At 37.3% G+C, this 25,861-nt stretch overlaps 2 protein-coding genes across 4 annotated transcripts in view; one reads left to right on the top strand and one right to left on the bottom strand.

Annotated features, from left to right (window-relative positions):
- The window catches only part of LOC100645758 (autophagy-related protein 16-1), a 601,658-nt gene that overhangs the window by 228,244 nt on the left and 347,553 nt on the right, over positions 1-25,861 (bottom strand). The window lies entirely within an intron of this gene.
- The window catches only part of LOC100645878, a 97,823-nt gene continuing 74,349 nt past the window's right edge, over positions 2,388-25,861 (top strand). Inside the window, exons 1-2 of the mRNA XM_003397578.4 lie at positions 2,388-2,988; positions 4,798-5,195. Coding sequence (XP_003397626.1) covers positions 4,829-5,195 — 367 coding nt within the window. The 5' untranslated portion in view covers positions 2,388-2,988; positions 4,798-4,828. The remainder of the gene's footprint in view (positions 2,989-4,797; positions 5,196-25,861) is intronic.

Here is a 25,861-nt window from a genome sequence, read left to right on the forward strand (position 1 = left end):
ATTCTCATCTAGTATTCGAAAACCAACGACCCCATAATATTACCGGTTTGACAAACGTTTTCAGACAGGAATCTTATACCATTCACTTTCTATAATATTTAAAATTTTAATATAACATTAAATCAATGCAATCTAACGTCCTCGTTCGACTCGTTTTACAAGTTCAGCTTCTGGTTAGACTAGTTTATCTAAATATATGAATAAACAAACCACGATGAAGCTGTTCGAATTACGGTTTAGTTACACATTAATTATATTAATAGTACCATATACAGACCAATATGGAATTTACGATTCATAATTAGGGGTTATGTCTAACTATCTATTTTGTAAACTTAGTTATACGACTAATTACTCCAACGTTAACCAGAATTTAAAATGTTTACAAATGAAGTCTACGATGATAAAGTACCTATTTTCGGTATTATTCTTTCAAACGCGTAACGTTCGCACCTTTATTGGATATTTGTGATTGAAGTTAAATACTTAGAAATCTGTAATTACTTATCAACTACATAGCCTCATCGATAACCTTTACATTAAGTTGAGAAATCATCGTTAATCACGAATATACGATAAACGACGATAAACCTACCTATGTCTATTATTATTTGTTTCAAAATGCAAATAAACGGAGATGTATACGAATTTTATTGAATATTAATGTCGAGCGATCAGAATTTCATCGTTTTGATCGATTGTCAACTGGAGGGATGAAACCTCGGTAAATATAACGATCGAAAGGCATAAACCAAACATGTTACGTAAAAGAGAGCAATTAAATGGGATGGCCGGAACGTGCGGCGTGGCTTTATTAGAAACGAGTCCGCAAGACACGCATCAGCGGATGAAACGATACGGCCAGGGGGCCATTGGGTCGATCGGTACTCAAGGGCGGACGAATAGCGGCCGCTCGTAAATCGACGAAGACAACGAAGACGACAAAACGGTCGTTTCCTTGCGAAATTCCGCGGCGGAAGATTGTCGATTGCGATTGAACCCGATGAGACATCCAGGCACCGTTATTCCAGCATGGTGACGCGATGGTATAGGCACCTGGTACGAGTGCTACGCGTCTCTCTTTCCATCGTTTGCGCGTTCATTCTCTTTCCACTCTTTCTCACCGGCTCGATGTTCGTTTCGCTTCTTCCACGTCGAACAGCCTCTAAGCACCGCGTGAATCGACCGAGTGTACGTACAGAGGGACACCGACGCGACGCCCGCTTAGGTCGCACTGTTCACACGTGCACCCGATTTTGCTCTCTTTGGGATCTCCTGCTTTTCCTGTTCCCCACCTTTCTTCTGCATCTTCCTACATTCTTCATCCGTTCTCGCCGCGGCGCCGCCGTGTGTACACTCGTCGTCATAATTATCATTAATTCGGTACGCAAATTCTGGGTTAGCTGTCGGCTAATCACATATTATGATCCACTTTTTGCTCCAATTGATTCGAATAAAGAATCCTTTCGCATATCTGTCCACAGTCTTATAATATCCATTATACACTTAATTGGACATTGCGCGATTTAATTATCTTTCCCGTTAGTACGTTCCCTGTTACATAGTTTGATATACCTACCTAGTTTTCAATATAGTTTTCATAGTAAAATCGTACGTATTTCGTGTTTCATGGAAATCTTAAATCACCTATCGTTTTATTAATCGAAATAAATAAAAGAAATTTTCCTCTCCTCGTAGCCATCATTAGTCAGACGTTGATCTTGAAAAAAACCGTAATACTACGTCAATGGCCGTTAACGTGTTAATTCAGGATGCGAAGAATCGTTGTGTACAAAATACACCGTATAACAAAATTACATAATTACTTTACACGGTAATTCAGAGTACTCGGTGAAGCTATGCGTGCAACGTTTCATGTAAAACACCGGTAGACATTTCAATAAATTTTCCACATTCACAATTGTCCACGTTCATGTAGCGTTCTCACGACTGGTACCCCTGGTTGTCCTCGTACTAATCCTACCGGATTCTGTTGCTCATTAATGTCATTCGCAATCACTGGTTCGCGAGAGTGTCGCCAAAGCAAAGTGCATTCGCGTGTACAAAATGAACCCTTACATTGCATTAGACGGCGAATTATTGTAACTTGTTCGGGGGGTATTTTCACAGTTTACAATATTGAAATTCGAAGGTGCAACGAAATAAATTTCATGGGTGTCCAGAGGCTACGAGTTACGTCAGAGCCAGGTCCCGAAAAACCGTTGCTTTCCGACTAAGAATAGAATTTCACCCGATCGCCTGGAAATACCTACGTGAACGAAATCGAGGTCTATCGGTACGTCGACCGGGGTCGAGGGGGGAGAAGAGAGTTAGAGTCGCGATCCCGATAAGAATACGAGGAAATAGCGGAATGGGGGAAGAATTCGGGTGGAGGCAATGGACACGCGAGAAAGGGAAGGAGAGAAAGAGGTTGGCTTGTTTTCAATGGTGTCGAAGCCTACGATCGAATTGTGCGTACCGTTCTGTCCTCCTTAGTCGGCAGCGGTCCCAGTGCCCCCTCCCCCTTCTCCTGTTCGGTCGAGGAAGAGTCGTGCGCCGCGGCTCAGCCAGGTGTACCCAGTGCCTAAGAGCCAGCCGGTCGACGTCGTTATACCCTGCAGCGCGGTGCTCGCGAGGTCCGTATTATCATTGCAAACCGTCGTTTAATTTCTTACGAGGTGGTAACGCGCGCGGCTCGATCTCGATAAATTAATCTTAAACGTTGGACGAATTTCTGTGATTTCGTTCGATTTTTTGGTGCATTCACCAGCGCGCGTTCTCCTATTGTGACCCCCGGGAACAACCAATCATTCTTCTCCACCGCCTTCGTCGTCGTCGATGTTTCTTGCATCGATTTCATCCTCGTGAAAAACGTCCTTGTGGTATTCCAAAGGAAAGAAGCGAAATACAAGAAACGCCGTTTGGCCTTTTGCCGACTGCTTCGAATTCGATATCGAGACGCGGAAGCGTTATCGATAATCTCGACAGGTATGTGCAACCCACGAATCACCGCGAATGGAAGCGTTTCGGTGTATCGAGCAAGTGCATCGGTGTAATTATTTCAACGTGTCGGGGCAAAATATTGTGCACGAATGGTTCGTTGTATTTGAACGTGGCCGTTCGTTCTACGGGTGCGATCGGAATTTTCGCAACTTTTTGCCACTTAAGCTTTTTCGTCCGTTTCGTTGAGCCACGCACGCGCGCGCGCGCCAATCTCGCGGACGCACGCGTTTGGTCGGCGATGTCGAAACCAAACTAATTGTTATTTAGTTTCGCATGACAAAAAACAACGCGATTGCAACAGAGGTGCGTAAAAACACGCCGTTATTTACGTACCTTTTTCCCGCGGTTGAAGCTACGTGTTTTGATAGAAAGAGGGATAGCCATATGAACGACACAGCTTCGAGAGATACAAATATTGCTGGAGAAACAATTTGTACCGTTGATCTTCAATTTCTGTGATGTAAAGATGGGAATGTGTACGGAAGAAAAGAATTGCTTGACTGAACTTCGTACATCTTCAGTGAAACTCGCGAATCCAGAAGCATTCGTAAAGTTTGAAATACGCGAGGAGTCTTACATTTTTGATTTTATGTTACTTAAAATAGATTAAAATGGACGTATAAGTTATTGGTTTAAACATTCGATCGTATATAATACAATTTTTTAAATTGAGATAAATAATATCGTTTTATATTAAAAAAGGTTACGTATATACCAAAAATAAATAATACTGTTCTATATATAAAATTATATATATTTATATCAAAATGAAAAATATGAATATCTGTCACTTAGGAAACCTTAAAGATCGTGTGAATCTTTCATGGTAACAAAATTTCAAAATTGGTATGACAGAAAAGATCACTTTCACGTAACAAACACCTGCTGATTACCGCCAATTGATAAAAATAGAAGTGTTCAACAACTTCCTGTTTTCAAATCATAGACTATACAGCATCTATTTCGCCATTTTAATCTTGTTAGTATGCAAATAAAACATATAACAACGCGATGAGAAAGAATTGTCGTTAATTTTACGTTACAAGATTTCTATAGAGTGCTTGGAAAACAGGTTGAACAAGTTGAAAAACGGATGCAAAGTGTCGAGACAAATTGAGATTCTTATAGATTCCAATAATGGTCTCTAACCTCATACCAGATTCTATTTTAAAGACTAGTTTATATTTAAACACCAATAACTCAGTACTTACTAGCTTAAGAATAAACTAGATAATTAATTTTCTCCTCCAATATCAAATATATTCTTCCTATAAATAGAAATTCAATATAAAATCCACTTTAAAGATGATTTAAAAAGTTATAAATTAATACCAGGACTACTAAATTATATAAAATGCACCAGATTATATAGGAATCTATAATCGTGGCCATAATCGTAATCATAAATTAACATAAGAACTACTAAATTGTCTAAAATACTCTACCTTACGTAGTAATACATAATCGTAACTTTTTATCCTTCCGACAACGATCGATGCATTAACGACTTATAAATGAGCACCTCAGAAGTCACACCGATCAACACCGCTTCCTATCAATTCCTCGACTTCATTACATATGTGTATGCGACCAACGTCTCATTCTCAAGGAGAACATGATTTTTGTGTATCTAAATGAGCATTCTATCATTGTCTTTCTCTACCTCTTTTAATTTGACGAGTTGATCAGTGCAGCCTGTGAATGGCTGAAACGACAAAAAAGCAAAGAAAAACAGGTATCTTCTGCGAAAGGAATTGGATCGATGAAGTAATCGTGTGTTTTTTCTGTTTACAGTTAAAGATTGCGAAACAGGTGGAGCGTCACGATGACAAGACTCATCACGGCGTTGTTGGTGCTGCAGGCTATCGCGAGGTTGGGTCGCGTGGCAGCCGCGGAGTCGACGCACGCGGCTGACCAGCAGCCAGTTCCTTCTGCGGTCCCATCGGGACTTTCTGGGCCAGATTACACCGGTCCATCTGCCGGTTCCGACGAGTGTGACCCAGAAATGGTGGGCTTCGAGCTGGTGACTGGGTACGTGTTCACCGCACCCACGAACATGCTCGAGTCCATACCGGGAACTCTGATGCTCACCGATTGCTTGGAGACCTGTCAAGCGAACGATTCCTGCCAGGCGGTCAACTACGAGACGGGTCTGTGCGTTCTGTTCAGCTCGAACGCCGACAGCAATCCAGGTAAGATTGAATCGTTATCGTATCGCCTCGCGTGGATGTTCCGTGTCGTGAAACTCGATCAACGCGCGATATCCTGTAAGACTGCAAACGTACCATGGGTCAAAAGACTAAAGCGTATAGCGTAGAGCCAGAACGATCAGTCTTTTTCCCGATTCGTCGACGTTGAACGGTGCCACGCATCCGCCGATCCTACATATATGTATGTTCCTGGACGAATAAGGGAATTCCACGAAGCGTGGAAGCGTACCGCAGAATGATTAAATGCCTAGAGACGATGGATAAAATAGACGTGTGTCTTTTCGTACGAGCCAGCCATCGCCGCTTTTATGCGGGACGTGAGCCGCCTCTCTGAGGACGTAACGGGTTTCCAGACGATATTCGGACGGTTGACGGCTATTTGCTTGTTCGATTGTGAAGAAAGTATGCGCTGAGGTAGGTCGGACCAAGATTGAGGTCAGCCTATGAATACGCTCGTACAATTGCTCTTATATCATCGAACCTCCATTTACCTTCAATTTTCGTGAACGGTACCCTCGTTTCTTTCCTATTTATACAGGGCTTTGTAGCTAATTTTTTTAGTTAATGGTGTAGAGCTTAGCAACACGTCAGATGTAAAATTATATGTTATTGAAATCTCGTTTGTCTCTAATCTTTGCGAAGATTATCTTTGTTTCGTTCGTATTGCAGCTTTTCAGTTGATCGTAAAGAGATTAAGAATGCATTTTAAATGTAAAATTTCGTTACATCAAAATACGATTTATCTTTAATTTTTATAAATGTCGACTTTACTTCGTTTCTATAGAACATTTTTAGTTAATTGTAAAGAAGCAAGGAATGTGTCTACCATGTTTCGTATTATCGAAATTCCGTTGGCCTTTAATTTGTGAAGGTCAGCTTTGTTTCATCTGTTTTATACAATCATGGAAAAGTTGTATGTAATACAACTTGGGGAAATGGGACAAGAAGAAAGAGAAACGTTTATTTATAATTGGCTTATCGGAAAACGTCGTAAGAGCGATGGTTCAAGTAAGAAGTTGCGTAGTTGTACTGTTGCTGTAATATCGTATTATAAATTTTAATATTGAAGTTTGAAATGTAAAGACCAATTAGAAATAATGGATCGTTACGATGGAATATTTTTTCTCAATTCTGAAATTGAGAATCCTCTAATTAGTCGTTACTGAGTGGAATTTTTTAGCTTTTACCGGAAACAAGTTGAAAGAATTCGCGTTTAACGTATAACGTATAAAATGTATAAAAATTTGGTTTATTAAATTCATTAGAGAAACGGCATTGTATATAAACGTGATTGAAATGATATTTAATAAGACTAATGGTTCTCAATTATCTTACCAGTTATATAATTACTAATTATGCATATAATCGTATGAATATTACGAATGAGTATTTTGAATGTATAAATCGTATGAATTCATGAAATATTGAAGGAATTAACAAATTTTCGTCCAGTGGTGGAATTAAAAAAAAATGGTAGGATTGCAAATCGGAAGAATTTATGCCTAAATGCTTAGCAAATCTGCAATTTAATCATGTTATTCGTTTGATAGAATTTTCTGATTCGTATTTCATTTTTCAAACGTACATATATATTCGGTCGTTATTAATCGTCCATTTCGCGGATTATACGTCCAGGTATCGCGTAATCCATGTTTGTCGATAGAATCGCAATATCCCACGTATCGATTTTGTACGCGCTGAAAAATCCACAAGCTTTTGAGCCCCTGGCTAACATCGGAAAGCATGCCCATTTTCCAAAATATCGTTGACTCGATGAACATTAAGCACATTTTCTCTTGAGGGAAAATTTGTCTTATTTTTACGGATTTAGATTACAAGATATTTTCGGCCAATTGCTTAAAAATAGTAAAGAAAAGAATTATACGCAAATTGTAGTACACTTAAAAAAAATATTTACCTTCCTTTTTCCATTATATTTTTTCGTATTTTACTTCGTGTAAATTATCTATTTTTTTCTTTCTTTTTAATTAATTTGCTTTAATTAACTTGACACTATAAGGAAATGTTACTTGACTATTTTTCTTTGCTTTGACTTCTTAATTATTTTTAAAAACTATTACTTTCCTTTCGTAGCATGAGAAATAAGATCTAACTTCAATGGCCGTAGAAAAATCATTTTTGATTATAAAATTTATGAACTAACGTTATAAATAATCCAAGTGAATTGACAATTAAAATAATGAAAATGCAATTATTGTTAAATGTAAATATACCAAGATATTGAATTAATGTGAAGTTAAATCAAAGTTAAAGTAAAATTCCATTTGGCAAAATTTATCAGAGCATCGAATACTTTCTCAGTTACACCAGTTTCCCCAAAATTATAATTTTAAATCGAAATACAAAAAGTTCCGCCAGGGGAAATATCGGAACAAAATTTTGCAGGTGGTAAATGTGACGCAAAATGTGTTAAATTCCGTGTGCTCTCGGTGATATTTGTACGTTTGAACACTTGACAACCACGGAATGGTATTGCCTGGAATATATATAGCCGGGAAGACACTTCGTCTCTGTAGAATCCCCCAGGTTAAAGAATTTGATTGAGCCACGTCGATTGAAAATCACCTTACGTGCTATCTGTCTTCGATTCCCCTCGATCTTATTTAAATTCTTGTAAAGTACGAAGCAACGTTCGCACTCCGCGGCACAGTTGATTTTTCTACAAAACGTTCGAGCGAAAAATCGAGAGCCAGGCGAAGGAGATTTGTCAAGCACTCCTCGACCTACTCCTTCGTCGCGAGGCGTCGAACCGAAGACAGTTTTAAGCCATTCCACGGAAGAGCGTCGCTCGGATTACGTGTTAAAGTTTCACTGTGTGTAGTCGCTCATTTTTACTGCCTCTTCCTTTTTCTCTCTCTCTCCCTCCTTCCCTCTCTCTCGCTCCCTGCTCTTTTTCGTCCCGTTTGAACGAGTTTTTCGTGTGAAAAAAACCGGCAGCGCGAATTTCTGCGCTACGCCGTCAATTCGCGCGTCGATTGCGCGTTGTGCACAGTTTCAAAAAGCAAAAGAAAACATCAGAGAGAGAGAGAGAGAGAGAGAGAGAGAAAGTCGACGTGGAAAAAAAAGAGCGGAGAGAATATTATTTTCACGACTGCTCTCGAACGGATGGAACTGAAGCTGAAACGCTCTAAAATATCTCGACAAAAGGGAAAAAAAATCGAGTGCTCAACAGCTGAAATTCGTTGCTTCGCGCGACCAAGTATTAGATTATATCGTCATCGAGGAGACTAGAATTGAAGCAAATTTACCAGGCAACCGATGTAAATACGGATCAAACTTTAAAACTTCTTGAATTTGATTAAACCGAAGGGCAGATTAACTCTCGCTAAAAGTTATAGTGGAAAGTTTGATCCCCGTTGGTTGGTAACATCTATTAAAAATACAATTTGCTTAAAAGTCGCGGCGGTTGTCGTTAATGTAATCAAAGATGCATCTACTTACAAAGTAAAATGTTAAAACGTGAGGCTTTGTAAAGAATATTTAAACACTTGAATTAAAGTCATGTTTTTCAAGGTATAATTAAAATAAATGATAATAAAAGACAGCAAGTAATAAATTTTAGCTTCTAAAATTATGGAAACACTTGTATGTATACGTATATGGATCAGCTTTCTCTGAATCCCTAAACTCATTTTTGTCATTTCTTACTGCAACCTCAATTTCAAGGCAATTCATAGGAATATTTTTTGCAGTACTTTAATTGCAAAAAGCCAGGAAGCCATAAATCGCATAAACCAGAATTACCAAGTGAGCGACATCAAATAAATCATACATTCAGCATTCAATATTATAATCCATTCATTTCGACGTTCATCCTAACTATACTAGTGCGAAGATGTGTGTATTACGTGTAACATTTCTCAACTGAGTTTAGAAAATTACGTGCACATTACCTAGCTCGAAGGCGGAGATTAAGATGTCATTAATATTCATACGATGAATAATATGAAAAGTGTGAAGTCAACGTATGATATGATAATGCAAAGTAGGACGTTAGAATAATTTTATATGAAACGCATAAGAGAAATAGGAATATTTTTCGAAATCATAAATTATATTTACACGGAAATGGAAATACATATAAATAAAATAACATGAGGAACTTAGGAGGAAATATTGTTTATGTGAGAGTAAAACATTATCACTGTATACACAAAGAAACGGAGCAAGGCATAAAGTTTTATTTCCCCTTTCGCAAGATAGAACTGTTTAATATTTGATACGCTTTCCCTTACATTTATTTAGACATAAGATTGTTTCAATTATGATTCAACGTGAATATATTTTTGATTCTTTTTCCCTCATTTCGCTTAGTGTTGTAAATTAAATTTCTGAAGAATCTTTAAAGGAAAATGATAAATTACATTTCATATCTTTTAAGCTACTTTCATATATTCATTGTGTATATTACATATGGCTATTACTTTGAATCCAATAAATTTTAATATAATGATATTTCGATAATTCGATAATTTAATAATTTCGATAGTTCCATATAATTCAATTTTCACGAGAAGAATGCCTTGATATCTGAAGAACTTGCCTTGATATCGTAGATATAATAAATGGAACATAAAACGAAATACCTATATACCGTACATATAATTCATTTCATAGTACCGTATGCTGCTTTCTCTTTAATGATTTAATGATTTGAATAAGAAGCAATAAACAGTGATATATGAGCAATGTATGAAATAATCGATATCTATATCGAAATTATTGTATTTTAATACTTTCTATGTCGTGGATTTATTCAGAAGCAGTATAAACTAAAATTAACTTCATGAGGGCATTATCAACAAAAAAAAAAAAAAGGAGTAATTCCTAACTCATATCAGATTCTTTCTTCTTCTTTCCATTCTAATACGAATTTATTCCTCTTCCAATATCGGACTACAGTAACATAATAATATGTTCTGTAATCCGCTCATATTTTAAAAAACAAGACAAGATAGTTTAAGTACGGTTATAAAATAAATATGAAATCTTAGCCCATCTTATAAAATCATATACATATTACGATAAGTCTCAATAATATCGAGAAAATAATTAGAGAGAATTTATTAAAACGATCTCCGATTATTTAAGAAAAAGTTAAAACAGATTACATAAAATTCATCTACTATACTGATCATACTTTAAGTGTTACTTCACTTTACATCAAAAAGCATGGATTTCATTAATGATAGGGCGAAGAACACGATGCTAAACACTTAACGGGTTAACGATTGCTCGATGTAACAAGCAAAATTCCCGGTAGCATTAACAATGAACCGCGAAAGAGGTTTTCATTAACGAGGCAATCTTACTAGTCGAGTGTTGCGCTGGATACATTTTCATCGACTGTCATGAACGAAAAAAAAGTTGTTACAACAATAGCCTGTAACGATCACATGCATTGTCAGGTAGCTTCACCGCGCCGGTTTCTCATGAATAATGGATACTGCTATAAGTAAGTGTAATGAGAAATGCACTAATTGAATCTTCCGGGGTGTAATTAATATAAACTATGCGTCCGTGGTTGGCCGACCTGTAAGCATTAATTAAATAGTAAATGAGTTAGGTACAACAACAGAAAAACGGCGTTATTCCGTGAAGAATTCCTTTGACTACTTGTTAGCATTTTCTATAATGATTACCTATTCATTGAGAGAAAAGAAATGCTCCTATTTATTACATCATTTATAACCTTTACAGTTGATGACTAACTACTAAGCCTTACACCTTTTTTTCTTCTATCTTGAAATTTATAATATCTCCGGATACAGGAAGTTTCCATTGGTCCCAATACGATCTACGAATATACAATTGAATTTGAACAATCGGCTGAAAAGAGTGGAGCACTTTTACAACAATGAAAACCAATTTCCTGCCGTTCCGTGTCGCGCGAATTCTCCTGGAAACGCGGCCGTGAATTCGGTATTTCGTAAGGAGGAGAATTATTCAAGAAGCCTCCTTTCGCGCGATCGTTCCCGCTGAAATACATAAATTTCCTACGAGTTGTGATAAACGCATGGCTCGTGCTTGCGAAAACATCGAGAAAATAGATCGGTGGATTGAACAAACGAATGATCCGCTCGTTTTATTCATTCGCAATCAGTTTTCACACGGGGGTCCGAAAACAACGTTAGCGAACTGGAGCGAGTTCGACTAAAAAAAGAAAAAAAAAAAAATACTATTTCACGGCAATCTATTTCCATTAGCATTGCCCTCTCCCCGAAAGGAATGGGATATTCTTTGTTCACGGATCAGGAATATTTCTCCATTCCGAATCGAGAATTCTATTCGAGAGTACGTTATTGTTAATTTCTGATCTCTTCAAATTCTAAAAACTTGCTTGTCTCTGAGCTATTATAGTCAGCTTATTCTTCTTTTGGCTATTTCTATAAGCGTTCTGTATTTTTAATCTCATAAAATTGTAGAAACTTCCTAACCAATTTTCGTTATTTATACTTTTTGGTCATTTTTACACTTTCTAAAATTATACTTTCCACCCATTAAAACGTCTACTTATTTTCATCAGCCGAGATAGTTATAATTCTTTAGTATAGTATTATTTCTCTGAGATTAGAATCGAATTGTAATCGAAAGGAAATGTAAATGCATACTACGCATATTATAAATCGATCACGGAGCTTCGTCGATAAATGATAATTTGAGAGGGAGGCGGGTAGATTCAGTGGACGATTATTTCGTAAGCACAGAATCAATTATCGACGATCTTTGCGTAACGAGGGCAGAAATTGACCATGCGCCGATCGTTGTTTCGTAATTAACGAAATGAAACGGAGGGAATATCTTCGTCGGCCTTACGCGTGTTTTTTGCCTCGGGACGATATCAGAAAAATTAAATCTCGAGGCACGCACATAATGATGATGACTACGAGTAAAAAGTTAGTACGGTGAGATTACAGGGACGGCGGGTGAAGCGAAGTCAAATAGGAGACGAGCAATAAACATGCAAAAGGTTCGAAGTGCCTCGCTCATTGGCGATCATTTACCTCAAACTTCTCGACTTCTCCAGTTGACATGCAGATATACTGCTTGTGACAGTTTGACGTCTACAAACTACATTTTTCCTCCTTTTAACATATCTGTTCTCTCCGCCTATTTCCTATGTCCCCATCTCTCTCTTTCTCTCCGTCTGTCATTCTCTCTAATTTCTACCTGTTTCTTTCCATTTTATTCTTTTACTTTTCATTCGATGGCATCTCGACAGTCGATGAAGCTCGAACGCGTACGAATTTACAGGCTAATTGCGTCACTTTGAGCGAGCACCGTAAAATCGGTCGCGTCAAGCGTGCTTGCCTCCACGGTATTTTCAAGCGATCAAGGAAAAAAGCAAAGAAACGGGAGAAGGAAAGTAAAAAACAAGAGGAAGAAGCATTCGAACGGTTTAAGATCGGCCAATCGGCCAGCGTGGTCTCGACGCCTCAAGGATGCAACTGACATGGTTACGCCTTGATGACTTCCTGATTCGGTGGCTTCTTGTAACAATGATCCACAAATAAAATGTCGTCTCCTAGCGGTGTCGCTGCTACGATCGAACGATCTTAACGCTTTTTGGTCTCTACGCTCGTTGCTTCTGTCATTGTTCAAAAGTACTGTGAGAAATCATAGTCGATACCTTTAGGGGTAATAAGACTTAAAATTCAAGAAATCTAGATTTATCACTTTGTCAATACAAAAATTTCTCCAAAGATTTGAAGTAAAAGATCTTTCCTACGTAACGCTACGATTCTAAACTAAGTTCAGAAACGCATGAAGCATCGATGAGGAAACAAAGATAAATATAATGAACTATAGCGTACAGAAGAAAAGAAGCACGAAAAGTACATACCATAAAAACGACAAAAATCTTTCTACAATTGAAGCTACAATTTCAAACCAAATTCAAGAATGCATAAGGCAGATGATGAGGAGACAAAGATAAATATAATGAATTATAAGACGTAAGGTAAAGGAAGCACGAAGTGTACTTCAATAAAGGGCCTCGCATAATTCTTGTTCCGTTTAAAGAGCGCTAGATCTAAAGTTACAAGCATTATTCATACTCGTGATACAACGAGTAGGTAAGATGTATGTACGATGATAAGAGACGAAGGCTCCATCGTACACATGGAAATTCCACGTAACATTTCGCCAGCGGGGGAACCAGCTTCTTCGTCAGAGAGGTTTTGCACGTTGAATATTTGTTTCTGTTCAAACGGGACCAGCGGTAGGTTCGCAGACTCCGTGTAACCGTGGTTCATGATCGACGATGGGACAATGACGACACAAGCGGCCCGCGTCACGATCACGAAATTTCTGTACCCGGACTCCGTTACTCGATGATAGGATCGTCTTACCAGCAACCTAACTGCTGTCTACTTTCCCATTTCTCCTCATTCGTCTATAAGCCGTCTCTCTACTCGCCACTATCGAAGAACCATTTACAGAATAGAGTATCTAGTATCGAGCACTGTTCGGTAATTAGTCTTCGGATAATGTATTCTAAGTAGCACGTGACCAGGCCAGTCAAACGATCTCTCCTTCCTTCTTTCGCCTGCAGTTACTCTTATTTCGCTATGCGCCGTTCAAAGTGGATTCGTGATGGATTTATTTGCGAAATTAATCTCTCAGCTTCTGGATACGATGTGCCTAGAGGTAGATTTTATTCGAATAACGTAGTTTTTCCTTTGGCTGGAATCGTGGCAAATGAACTATTTAAAAGTAAAGTATACGTTCGCTTGAAGTTAAGTTATTAAGGGATATAAAACTGAATTATATAGGAAAACTGAGCGTGATCTACGTGAGATTGAGACTCTTTCTTTTTTGGTAGTTTTTCTGCTTCCCTATAAAATAATTTAATCCGGCATGCGAAATCAAGGATATGTGTATATTGAGTTCTTTAGAAAATTCGTATTAACATTTGAGAAAAACTTGAAGATCGCATATTGTGTGTGTATGCGCGCGCGTGTGTGTGTGCGTCATAAAATTAATATTTTAGTGACTAATATGTAGAATGATATAAATTGTTTTAATGAAGAAAGAATCTTTAATTATCTTCCCTTTTCTGATCTCTTCTTTTTTAATTACGAATTCCTCCGAGTAGTTTTTGCAGGCTCTTAGAACATCTAATTTCTAGACATTAAGAAAGCTTTGTAAAAACTAAAATGATTGATATTGGGACTAGACTCTATCCGGTGAATGGAATGTCAGCCTTTATTATTTCCTTTTAATAAGCTGTTAACGACTTTAAATTACTTATTACCTACGAGACACGACAATATATTTTATCATTTATACACGTCTATATATTTTGTGGAAAATATTTTATTAATATAAATATAGCGGCATATGAGTAAACGGTAGATTCGAATCGGAAGAGACTCATATTGTTGTGCCTTGGAGTGCCAACATTGTTTTAGTTTGCTAGGTTCAAAGGTAAACGAACTCCGGACAAAACATTATCGCCGCTATTTGTAATCGTGAACCGGAGTTACATTTAAACTTTCTATAACAACACCGGTCGATATAAATAGACGGGCAATCATTATAGCGAGTCATACAGTCGAATAACGAGAGTGGAATTGAACAGTAGCATTGAGCGTACGAGCGATATACTGTCTCTGTACTTGTACTTGAAGTGATTTTAATATAATCAACAATTACGATTTTATCACTCGTCTGTTTAATAAACCAACAGATATAATTCACCTCATCAAAGTATTTTTCGTCCAACTTATGATTTAGAAATTATAGATAAAAACTTCATCAAGTAATAAAATAATGATACAAGATTTTACAATTACAGCTACCAGTTTTACATTGTCTTTTACAAACAAATTTAATCGTTGTAATATCATCTTGTCTTGATTAGCACACACATGTCTTGTTAAAAATAACCGAATGTCCAGATAGCTTCGAAAAATGTATCCAACTATAATTTCACTCTGGTATTGAATTTGTTACCACTTTCTCGCCTTTTTTAAAGTATTAGATATTACGTAAGGTAAAGATATTACAATCTCCAAATATGTCATAGAGATATCACACACATAGTAGCACATAAAGTGCAGATACACTGCAGTTATTCCGAAACATTATCGAAAGAAGGATATACATAGATGGGCATACATTATCGATACGTTTGCAGACCGATTTCTTACACTTTAGCAGCGCGTTCTAGCGCAATCAGTATTCAGAATTCCAGCGTTTTCTTTGTGGTTGATTCTCTTCACTGGGGCGTGCAAGTCTCGACAAAAGAGACAAAGGGGAGGCTCTGGTACAAGTCTTTCGAGGCACACAGTTGCTTCGTGAATATACGTATGTATAGTATGTATGTATATCCACTCGACACTCTTGAGCTTGCCAGCGAGTCATTTTTCACTCTTATCGGTCGGTGTCTTTATTTAAACGCGAATCGAGAGAGACTTTGGGTATAGGGAAGCTCGTAGAGAAAAAGAAAGAGAGAGAGAGAGAGAGAGAGAATGATAAAGAAAATCGCGACAATATCGTCGTCGAAACTTTCCCAACGATGTAGGTGGGATAAGTAGCTCGGACGAAGTGGGGGCTGGTCCCATCGAGTAAAAAGTTTTCCTCGCGCGTTTTGATGGAAAGTCGTGCAACTAACTGGGCCGATACCAAGTTAGCGCTCCTGGTGTCCGAGAGATTTAAACTTTGTTGTTGCATACTTTGGATATAAAGAGGTTATAGTGCGCTCTGGGCGAAGCCGCGAAGCTGAAACCGGAAACTGAAAAAGAAGGGCGGAGGGACCGACGCCCGTGGGAAATTGTTTATCAAACGTTTCGAGGCTGCCACACTTTGAATAAATAAAACTATCCGGTTGAAACCAAGTCGCGCGATATACTGTCCTTCTACTACGAGTAAAATTAATTTTACGATTTCCACAGAAACTGCCTCAAGTCACAGAGGGATAGTCTTGGCCTGTGTAGTTTAGGATCGTTATTTGGAAAATTGAAACCAACGATCTCGATTTCCAGGCGGGATACCACATGCATAAAATATTCCATGATTCGACTTGGCTTGGTTTCAGCTTTTAGCATTACCAGCTTCGAAACGTATGCGCCACGGTTAAATTCTAACTGCTGATCAAAGAGGATTATAAGCTTAAGTCAGTTTGCCTTGCAACAAACGAGGTTGACAACACCGGCAAAGGTCGGCTACGGAATCCGATAGAATTCCAAAGCTGGCTGCCGCTATCTCGTACCCGCTACCGGGTGAAACCAGAGAAAAATATAGGAACATCAAGAGAGATGGAAATGGAAGAAATGAAAAACTGTGAGAAATTGTAGCTTGAGATGATAAAGTAATATGAGTCAGTAGCATTCCAACGAATTCCTATGATATTGCGTACCATCGTTTTATTTCAATTCCTGTAATTTCATATGAGATACGCACGCGACATAGGAATGTTCAAACATATAATTAAACTTTCTCAGTCAGAATTAATTAAGTGAAATCGGTGTCACTATGGTTTATTTAAACCTGGCCTATTAGCTAAAAACGTTTATGTCCCTATAATAACGTTAGTACTTCTTTTAGTCGCATTATTCGTTCGTGTCATTCAACTGTTCGAAAAAGAAGTTTCAAGGATCCCCTAATTGCGGTTACGAGCGTTATCCGTATTAAACAACAAATTGTTTCATCTTGCTACGGATTGGATATTATCCGATAGAATGCATTCCAGAGCTGCAACCACACAGAACGAAAGCTCGGAAGGAATCACAGAAGCGTTAACGAAAGATCAAGGAAATGATTTCACGATCTGATTGTCCGGTTATTTACTGTCACTCGCTACGTTACGTCGGGTTATTCACCATCGAACCATCCTTGGATAACGGGGCCTGGCCGCATTCCAACGTCTGTGGCGGCGTTGCAACGCCATAACGCCGCACGTGCATAACGCTAGGGCCCCGATGCATAATAACGATTTTCAAAGGAAACGAAAAAACCGCACGAAGCCAACCGAAAGCATTTGCTGGCCGATATTAATATTTTTATGCGTGTCATCGAGCCACTATTTTACGCAATGATCGCAAGGGAGCTACCTTTTCATCCTTTGATAAGGATTTCTCATTCTGGAATAGATGAAACCCATTAGAAAGTAACGACGATCAATATTATACGGGTCTGCAACGACACGGCTAAAATGATTTTAAAATGGAAAAGATTGCTTTCAGCTATTTCCGTCTACGGCCACGTTGGTCAACTGGGTATCCAGAGTAGGGTTTCAAACGGACAATATTACCGTCGCAATTGCGTTGTAAAAATATTACGGCTTTTTATGCGATAAAATATCGTCGTGTAACCGAGAGCAGAGTTATTATTTTGCGCGAAACCGAGTCAAAGTCAAGTGGCTTGGTACATTTTTGGCTGTGAGCTTCAGCTTAATGAATTTTAGGTCGCTCTTGGATGTCTGGCGGACGTTGAATGAGTAAAACAAACGGTTACACGAGACTTTTGTCATGATTATACACATATATCTCGTCAATTTATAGCTGTTTGTACATCGAGGAAAATTTCATTTAGAATTGGATAATAATATTACTTTTCATTGTGGTGAAAAATATGCTCGATTGAAATAGCAGACAGTATACCACTGCTATGAATAATGCAATACGTGGCTTCTACGAGCCGCATTGTTTAACTTCATCCACCGAAGAATAGAGAGAAGCGATGACGAAAAATTTATAAAAATTAAAGTATCAATTCGCAATTAAAATTACCAATAGTAAGGTGATAATAGTACTTTGATTGATTTTTCACTAAAAAAATTCCCAAGCTGAATACATTTTCTTATCCCTCGGATTCTGTGGAAGACCTAGTAATTGCAAACTTTTGGCCAACAGTATGTGAACTAAAAGTTGATAAAGTGAGCGTAGTTTATGATACGTTGACATTTTATCTCTACTATTTTGTTGACTACTCTTGGTTGAATTTTTTAACGACACATCTGGTTGTTGAATCAAAGCAAGTTGCACAAATTTCCAAATTTATTATCTGCGAACACGCATTGTAACAGTTGCCGCATTCTTGAAATTGTCGTTTCGCCTAAGGTTAATTGCACAACACGGATGCCGTAGTCGAAGGGTGAGCTTCACGCGATGCGACATGCATGCAGGATCGTTTACGGTGGGCGCAGCCATCGGTATAACCGCGAAGTCGCGGCTCGGCGCCGCCAGCAGACTACTGTGACAAATTACACATAATTCACGAGTCAATTTCACACACGGTTGTCCTGCCAGGAGAGACAGCGCCGTTGAATACGAGCGTGCCAGGTTAATTCGAGGAACGAACGACTTGAACCGTGAACAGAAGTAAACACGCCAGCAACGATGATACGTGCAGATCTTCGTAACGAATGATTGGTTGCTTTGACGGGCGATAACGGTCGCTCTACGCAAATTGCTTGGTTTATTCTAATTCTAAGAAACAGGTGTCTTCGACAAATTGTATCGGTAATTCATATCGGTAATACCAGAAGTGGTATTCAAGGAAGAAACATGAAATATGAACTGCGATATTGAGCTATCTAAGAAATTCTTGCTGATTTTTATTGGTTGCATTTGAATACGTGGAAGTAAATGAAAGTCTATGAATACGATATATGGGATTCCTGTATCGTAGATATATTCAAATAGATGTTTAAAATTGGTATTTTTTTTATGTAATCCATAAATAAAACAAAACCTACTCTTGATAAATATTTGTTATTTTGCTATACAGTGATGATGTAATAATTGGAAAATAAAGATTATCTTTTCATTTTTAGCTGGAAAATGAGCAAGATTTATTAGTAAAATTATACATATTTCAAACGGATATGACACACTTAGGCAGATATTTTGTGACTGACTGCATACATAGTCTAAAGAGATTCGTTACAGTTGGTTAATTTCTCTGGACGTGATAATGTCTCAAACATAGAGAGAGATCAAATGTATCTCTGACGTTTGGAGTAGCTCATTCAATTGTATTGATTTTCCTGAATATGTTCATATAAATGAAAATAGGTGAAAACATATGAAATTCATATAACAATTTTAATTTAACAAATTTAATTATCTTCTCATATATCCTTTAAAACGAGGTTCGTTATAATTGGTTGATCTTTCTAGCAGCTATAGTAAATATATTAATGGCGAAGAGAGAAAATATTTAACGTTTTAGTGTTTGTGTAAACAATAGGAATAAAATATCAAATGTGATTTGAACCATCAAAGATCTTTATAAAGACAAAATCATTCCATGTTTCCTAGCTATAATTTCTATCTATCCTTGAAATCGGAAATTTAGTATAATTTAATAAATTATGCAAAAATATAACATATCAAGTTACCGTTAAATGTGTGTAGAAAGATCCGTTACTCGTCCCGAGATCGTCCAAATTTATGGCAAACTTATGTTATTAATTCGATATTGGATTGTAGCAACGTGTTTCACCTTATATATACAGTAGGCACATCAGGTGTTTAATAAACGTGTTTAATATGAATAGTAATTAACGAAGTATCTAACTGTACCGTATTTTAAGAAATTATCATGAAGGGATAGATCGATATCAGCATAAATCGAAGAAATAATAATTGCTTCTTGAATCTTACTAAACATGAGAATATTTATAAATATTATATTTACATCAATGCTTATCAACTTTACGATAAATTGTACTTACACTGTACCTATTTATACGTACAGTATACTAACGGATGAATAGGAATTAAAATTGAGATTAGTTTAATTAACTTTGTTGGTCATAAATGTATTTCTACTAAAGTTTCCTTTTGGATCCTACGTGGAAGAAATATCCATAGAATACAAGATTCTTCCGTGATAGCGTAACTGGTATGGAGTTATAACTTATAGCTTATGTAGCTCATCACGTGTCACCATTATCACATGCCATAGATTAGTACGTAATATAAGAGCTCCGGTAATACACATACGCTGTACTGTATTTAAATACCGGCTCTTAAGGAATAATAAATCCTTCGTGCTACCGTTACTCAAATCGTAAGAGGCAAGGTATTAGTTGAACCGTTTATTAGAGATTCAACTGTAAATGTAATTATTCAAACATCTCCAGTCTTCAGTCTAGATTGGTATCGTTGTGTCGCAGGTGAACCGGAACAGTTTAGGTTACGTTATATAATTTGCTGTGTACTTTGTTTTAATTCGTATTTCATATTTTATGTGGCACGGACTATCAATGATATTTATCGTGCAACATATAGAATACAAGTTAAAATGAAATATTTTAAAGCTAAATAGTGTGACTTAAATTTAGTCCAAACTATAGTTGATTATGATTAGATAACAACAAGTGGAGATTAAGATAATCGATAAGATTCAGCCACGAGTATATTCGTTCACAACTCTGCTGATCAAATTTTCCTTTCTTATTATATTAGTTAATGATGATAAATGATTTTATATAGCATTTGTTCATTATCCACATGTAATATATAACTTCTACATACATTCTCGCATGTATTTCAAATTATACAAACATAACGATCGTATCTCATCACGATAACCATTAAAATTTCAAAAGATTCCGTATAACGCACATAATATATCCACAAGAATTTTCCATAATAATAGTTCAAATATTTTCCGAGGCTACATTCCGTTACGAACCCAAATATCCCTCGGCAAACATGTGAAACCACCATTCTTTTACCCCCCATACAAGCTAAAACCTCTGAACATTCCACTTGTCGACGTCAAGGTATCGTTTTACTAGCATCGAGTCCACAAGACCGAGTTCAAAAACCTTAGCGATTAATACGGGCTGAGTCTGTTTTCGTGTGTCCAACGACAACGAACGCAGAGCATTGCGTGTCGAGTGATCGCGTCAGCGTTGAATACCGAAAGAGTGTACACAGTGGATTTGAAATAGCCGTGGGAAGTACCGTGGGTCCGATGCCTTTCGAATACTAAATACCCCCGGCAGTCGACTACACTTGGTACACGTAGGGAAAAGGTGGCAGGTAGCCTGCTCGATCGCTCGGAACCAAAGCGTTAAAGCGTTCGTTGTCGCAATACGGGTGCCCGCGCCTCTAGACACGCGCGTGTGCGTGCAAACGCGTGTATCGTCTCGCGGTTGTGGCCGCGGATATCCAGGTAAGTAAGGCATACGTAAGCGAATACCTTCCGTGTACGCTTACATCGCGGTAGTATATGTTCACGGTGTCGTCAAACGACCAGCCACGAATGCCACAACATAAACAGAGAGAGATAGAAAGAGAGAGAAAGGTTGAGATCATTCGTGTCCACCGGAATTTATGGGGTCCGTTCGAACAGCACCGCTACAGCTTGCTGCTGAATTTGCATAGAGTCGAACGCTAATAGTCGGAGATAACCGAGCCAGGAAGAGACACCTCCGACGATCGCCGGGGACGACGCCTTCGTGCCACGCGAACTTGTGTCGACAATCTTGACGAATGAATTTTGATTCTTCTTTTCAGAATATTGTTTCTCCCTTCTTTAATATATATTAATACGTTGAGTGCGGATGACTCAATGTCATCGACATTTAACATGCGAAGAAAACAAATTTCCCGGAGCTTTATTATGTAAAACTTTGACGATGAAATAAAAGCATGAAGAATATGAATATCGGTAGTAGTTTTATGGTATCTTCGATAAGAAATAAAAAATTGTTCAGAGAAATAGGTATTGAGCTGTAGGTATAGAAATAATATTAATATAGACTCTTAGCTATTGATATAGGTGTGGTTCTGCCACACTAGGATTAAGCAACTTCGATTAAGATTGAATTTTGCTGTGGTAGTGTTTTGAATAACGACTGATTGATATGTAGGTACGGGTGGTTAATAGTGGTTTAAATATTCGAATAGTACTTATGTCAAGTTGTAGTAGGGAGACTGAGTGGAAACTTGTTGCATTGAATATGTAGTAAACTAAGTGGAAAGCTAGTTAATGTTGATGCGTATCATTGCTTAATTTGAGCTTGGTTAATTACATCTTTCTTAGGCTTAATTCGTATTTGTAGTTTGAACTCATCTAATATGCATTTGAAATATTTAAAGAATATAAATATAAAATATATATACAGGAATATAAGTGAAGTAAAATAAAGTTTTTAAAAAATCAAAGATTTAAACAATATAAATAATTGATTTAGTTAATTCTATAACAAAGAATTGGATATTAAGGTGGAAGAATAAAGATCGGCTATTATCGAAATAACAATAATATATAGTTATAATACATAATTAAAATAAAAAGATTCTACTAAAAGAGTACTAATACTTCACAGAATTATAATCTATTAAAGAATTCATTAATATAATTCGTTAATATGTATTTATGGATACACAAATTATAATAAGGAAAAGATTTTTAAAGAATAAAATACGTATCTAAATCGTCTTTATTGAATTAGAATCTAAAAGAATAGATGTCTCCATTATTTAGATGGACAGACCCTCGTTCTGTTTATGGTTTCAGAATCTACAAACGACATACATCGAAGTCGTTTAGTCATCGTGCTCGGAGCAACTTCTCTGTAAGCTTCCGAATCGATTAATACCAATGTTGCATAGTCATTCGTAGTTCAAAGGTTACTGCTGGTCGTGAAGGTATAACCAGTAGTCATTGACTTCGTCATACCTGACCATTCGACTATTTATCTCATCTTACAGCTACCTGAGGTAGCCAATTGTGTTCGATAAAGCGTATTAAAGTCCTACACGTTGGAACTACCAAGTGGAGAATTACGTGTAGGAAGATCGTTCTTTAAAGGATTTTACCAACACATCATTACACGCTGAGATCGATGTATGCAAATACTGAACAGTTTAAAGATACTATAGAAGAGAGTGTAAAGCGTTTTCAGTGTTGAATTACCATAAGATAAGATCTCTGTTCAGAGATTGATGAAAATACGGGTGTTCAATAATTGTTTTATTGTTGAGATATACTTTTATTCTTTTAAATCGAGGGAAGATTATCAGATTAAATTTTTCTTAAATGCACAAAAAGAAAAGGTGTATTTACACATATGCTTAGAATTCGCTGTAGAATACCAAATGCGATTTAAATTTTGTTCAAGCCATTTTGTAGTCTTATCCTTTTTTTTAGTTCAAACAGTAGAGATTTCATAATAATAAACATTTTTAGTTCAAGAAATAACATTCTTCGCAATCGATTCATAGAATTAGAAAAAGAGATTAGAATAAAAAAGAAATTTAATCTCAGTTAAAATCACAATATTCAGACAATTCCAGTTTTGTCACATTATACAACGCTATATTTCGTATTACATAAATTCCTTTAAACATTACTAGCAATCTCAAAGTCATTACGCGTTAATTCCTCCAAGAATCTACTATCAGATCCATAGATTGACAGCGCCCAACCTTATGTATACATAATCAGTGGTCTTCATCGTCTATCCTCAACAGTAATATGCTCATGGCTTCCATTAAGCGATCTAGACAATCTATTCCACGGCTGATTTTCTCCTACGAGTAAAAAGTGTATCGAAAGGTAAAATCACAAGGTTACAAGCATATTGAATAGACAGGGCGTGCGTGCTCGAAGTGCGAACAGTTTCCGGCGAAGCAACGAAAGTAATTACGTTATTGGAACCGCTCCTCTGTTCAGTCGTGCAGATCTGGTCGCGTGCTCGTGACTCAGCTAGTACGTGGTGTTGTGCTTGAACGGCACCGGTTTGCATAGGTTGTGCTTTGTCTCTCTCTTTCTCTCTCTCTCTCTCTCTCTCTCCTTCTATCTCTCTCCATAGACCCAGCTAGGCGTGGTTTCGTGTATTAAATTCTTGCTGCGCCTGATGGGGTGCACGGTGCATGCACGCAAATTAGAAACATACCATCACAGATACACGGTCTGCGCCCTCGTGAAGCGTACTCGTTCTGACGACATTACGCGGCCTGAAAAAGTGACGAGCCAGTCCGCTGCGAGCTTCTGCCTTCAGCTCGCGTCGCGCTTACGTATTTACGACAATTATACAACAGCGAAATGCATATTTTCGTGTCTGAGGCAAGATGGTTCCCGTTGAAGGGGTGCGCGTGTTATCGCGTCCTCGTTGCGCCCGACAGCTTTACGTCGCGGTAACTTTGTTACGATTATCGTGGCTAGACTCTGCCTGAAAGGATGCTCATTTCATTTGCCGAGGAATTGGTTGAACTAGAAGGAACACGTGCTTGGAATATTGTATTCTCTGCGGCTGCGGACCACGCAGTCCCGTTTCGTGACACGTTTTAGGGAAGGTATTGCTACATTCAGCTAATTGTACTCACGTTTGGTGAAAATATTAAGGCGCGTTGGAAGTACACACTGAAATTTTGGATAAATAATTGCAGGAGATATGTTTACATTTATGAAATGTCCATTTTTCATTCGAAATGGTTGGCTTATTTTTTAGACTTATTTTTCAGATTAAAAAGTATATACATTTGGAATTTTAAAAATGTATTTTAAGTAAATCCATCAAACAGCAATTAAAGCATACAGAATTGTATAAAGATTTCGTTGTTGAAGAATTTGCTGAAATGCACATTCTGTGTTTATAATATGAGATCAACATATGTAAGAAATATACATTCAGAAATATATATATCGCATTCTTTTCTTATTACTTGTTTCCTTTCCAGTAACAATATTATTACAATAAATTAGTACCGGCAACAATACCAACATCTCGGTATCTTTATATTACAGAATGAAATAATTATAATACATTTATTGATAGGGAGAGAAACAATATTTCCAAAATGCTTCGAACGTTTCGAAATAATTCAACAGAATACGTAATGCAGCACGAAGGGCGAATGTCGCGACATTTTTGAAAGTAAAATTTCGAAGACACGCGGCTCTGGACGCATTATCCCCTGGCGTGTCACAGGGTGAAAAGAAAAAACAGCAAGGACGATGGAAAAGTGGAAAAAGAGAAGTGGTCGTGACGAGGAGGACAAGCACGACAGCCGAAGAATGTTAAAAGTACGAATGCATTCAATTCCTCGAATTGCATCACTGTCTGCCGAGCAGACAAGAAGGCGGAGAAAAAGAGAGCCTCTATCGAGTGCAAAGGGCGATTGAAAATGTTGGCGCTGATTCAACGAGAAGACTTTTCTTATTCAGACTTTGTATACATGCTAAACTTCAGCGTACGCTTCGTATTCGCTGTACGGACAAATTTGAACGAAGCAAAATATTCTATTCGAACATTAATCAATAGATGAATAACTATAACGAGACGATGCTAGACAAACAAAAAAATGGTCTTCGTTCTTCTTCAGATTCTTATAATTCAGGCGATTTAAGTTTAATTAATTTGATATCATACTATCAATATGAATACGTTATATATCTTCGAGTCGTTACGCTGAGTCAAATTACTTGTATTGAAAAATAATAAAATGTCACTTATCTGAAATTATAGGGGTACAAACTAGTTTATATAATAATGTATCCAGATATGCAATTAGAGTTCATATAATGAGAATTTGTTGCTTTCTTTCATTGCATTAGATTTTTCGTCCATTTAATAGGAGTTCACGTCCAGATAGAGGCGAGTAGATTTAGACGGTAGAAACTCATTTAATCAGACACTAACTAAAGCTTCGTTCCAA

This window comes from Bombus terrestris, chromosome 9, assembly GCF_910591885.1.
Source record: "Bombus terrestris chromosome 9, iyBomTerr1.2, whole genome shotgun sequence".
NCBI lineage: Eukaryota > Metazoa > Arthropoda > Insecta > Hymenoptera > Apidae > Bombus > Bombus terrestris.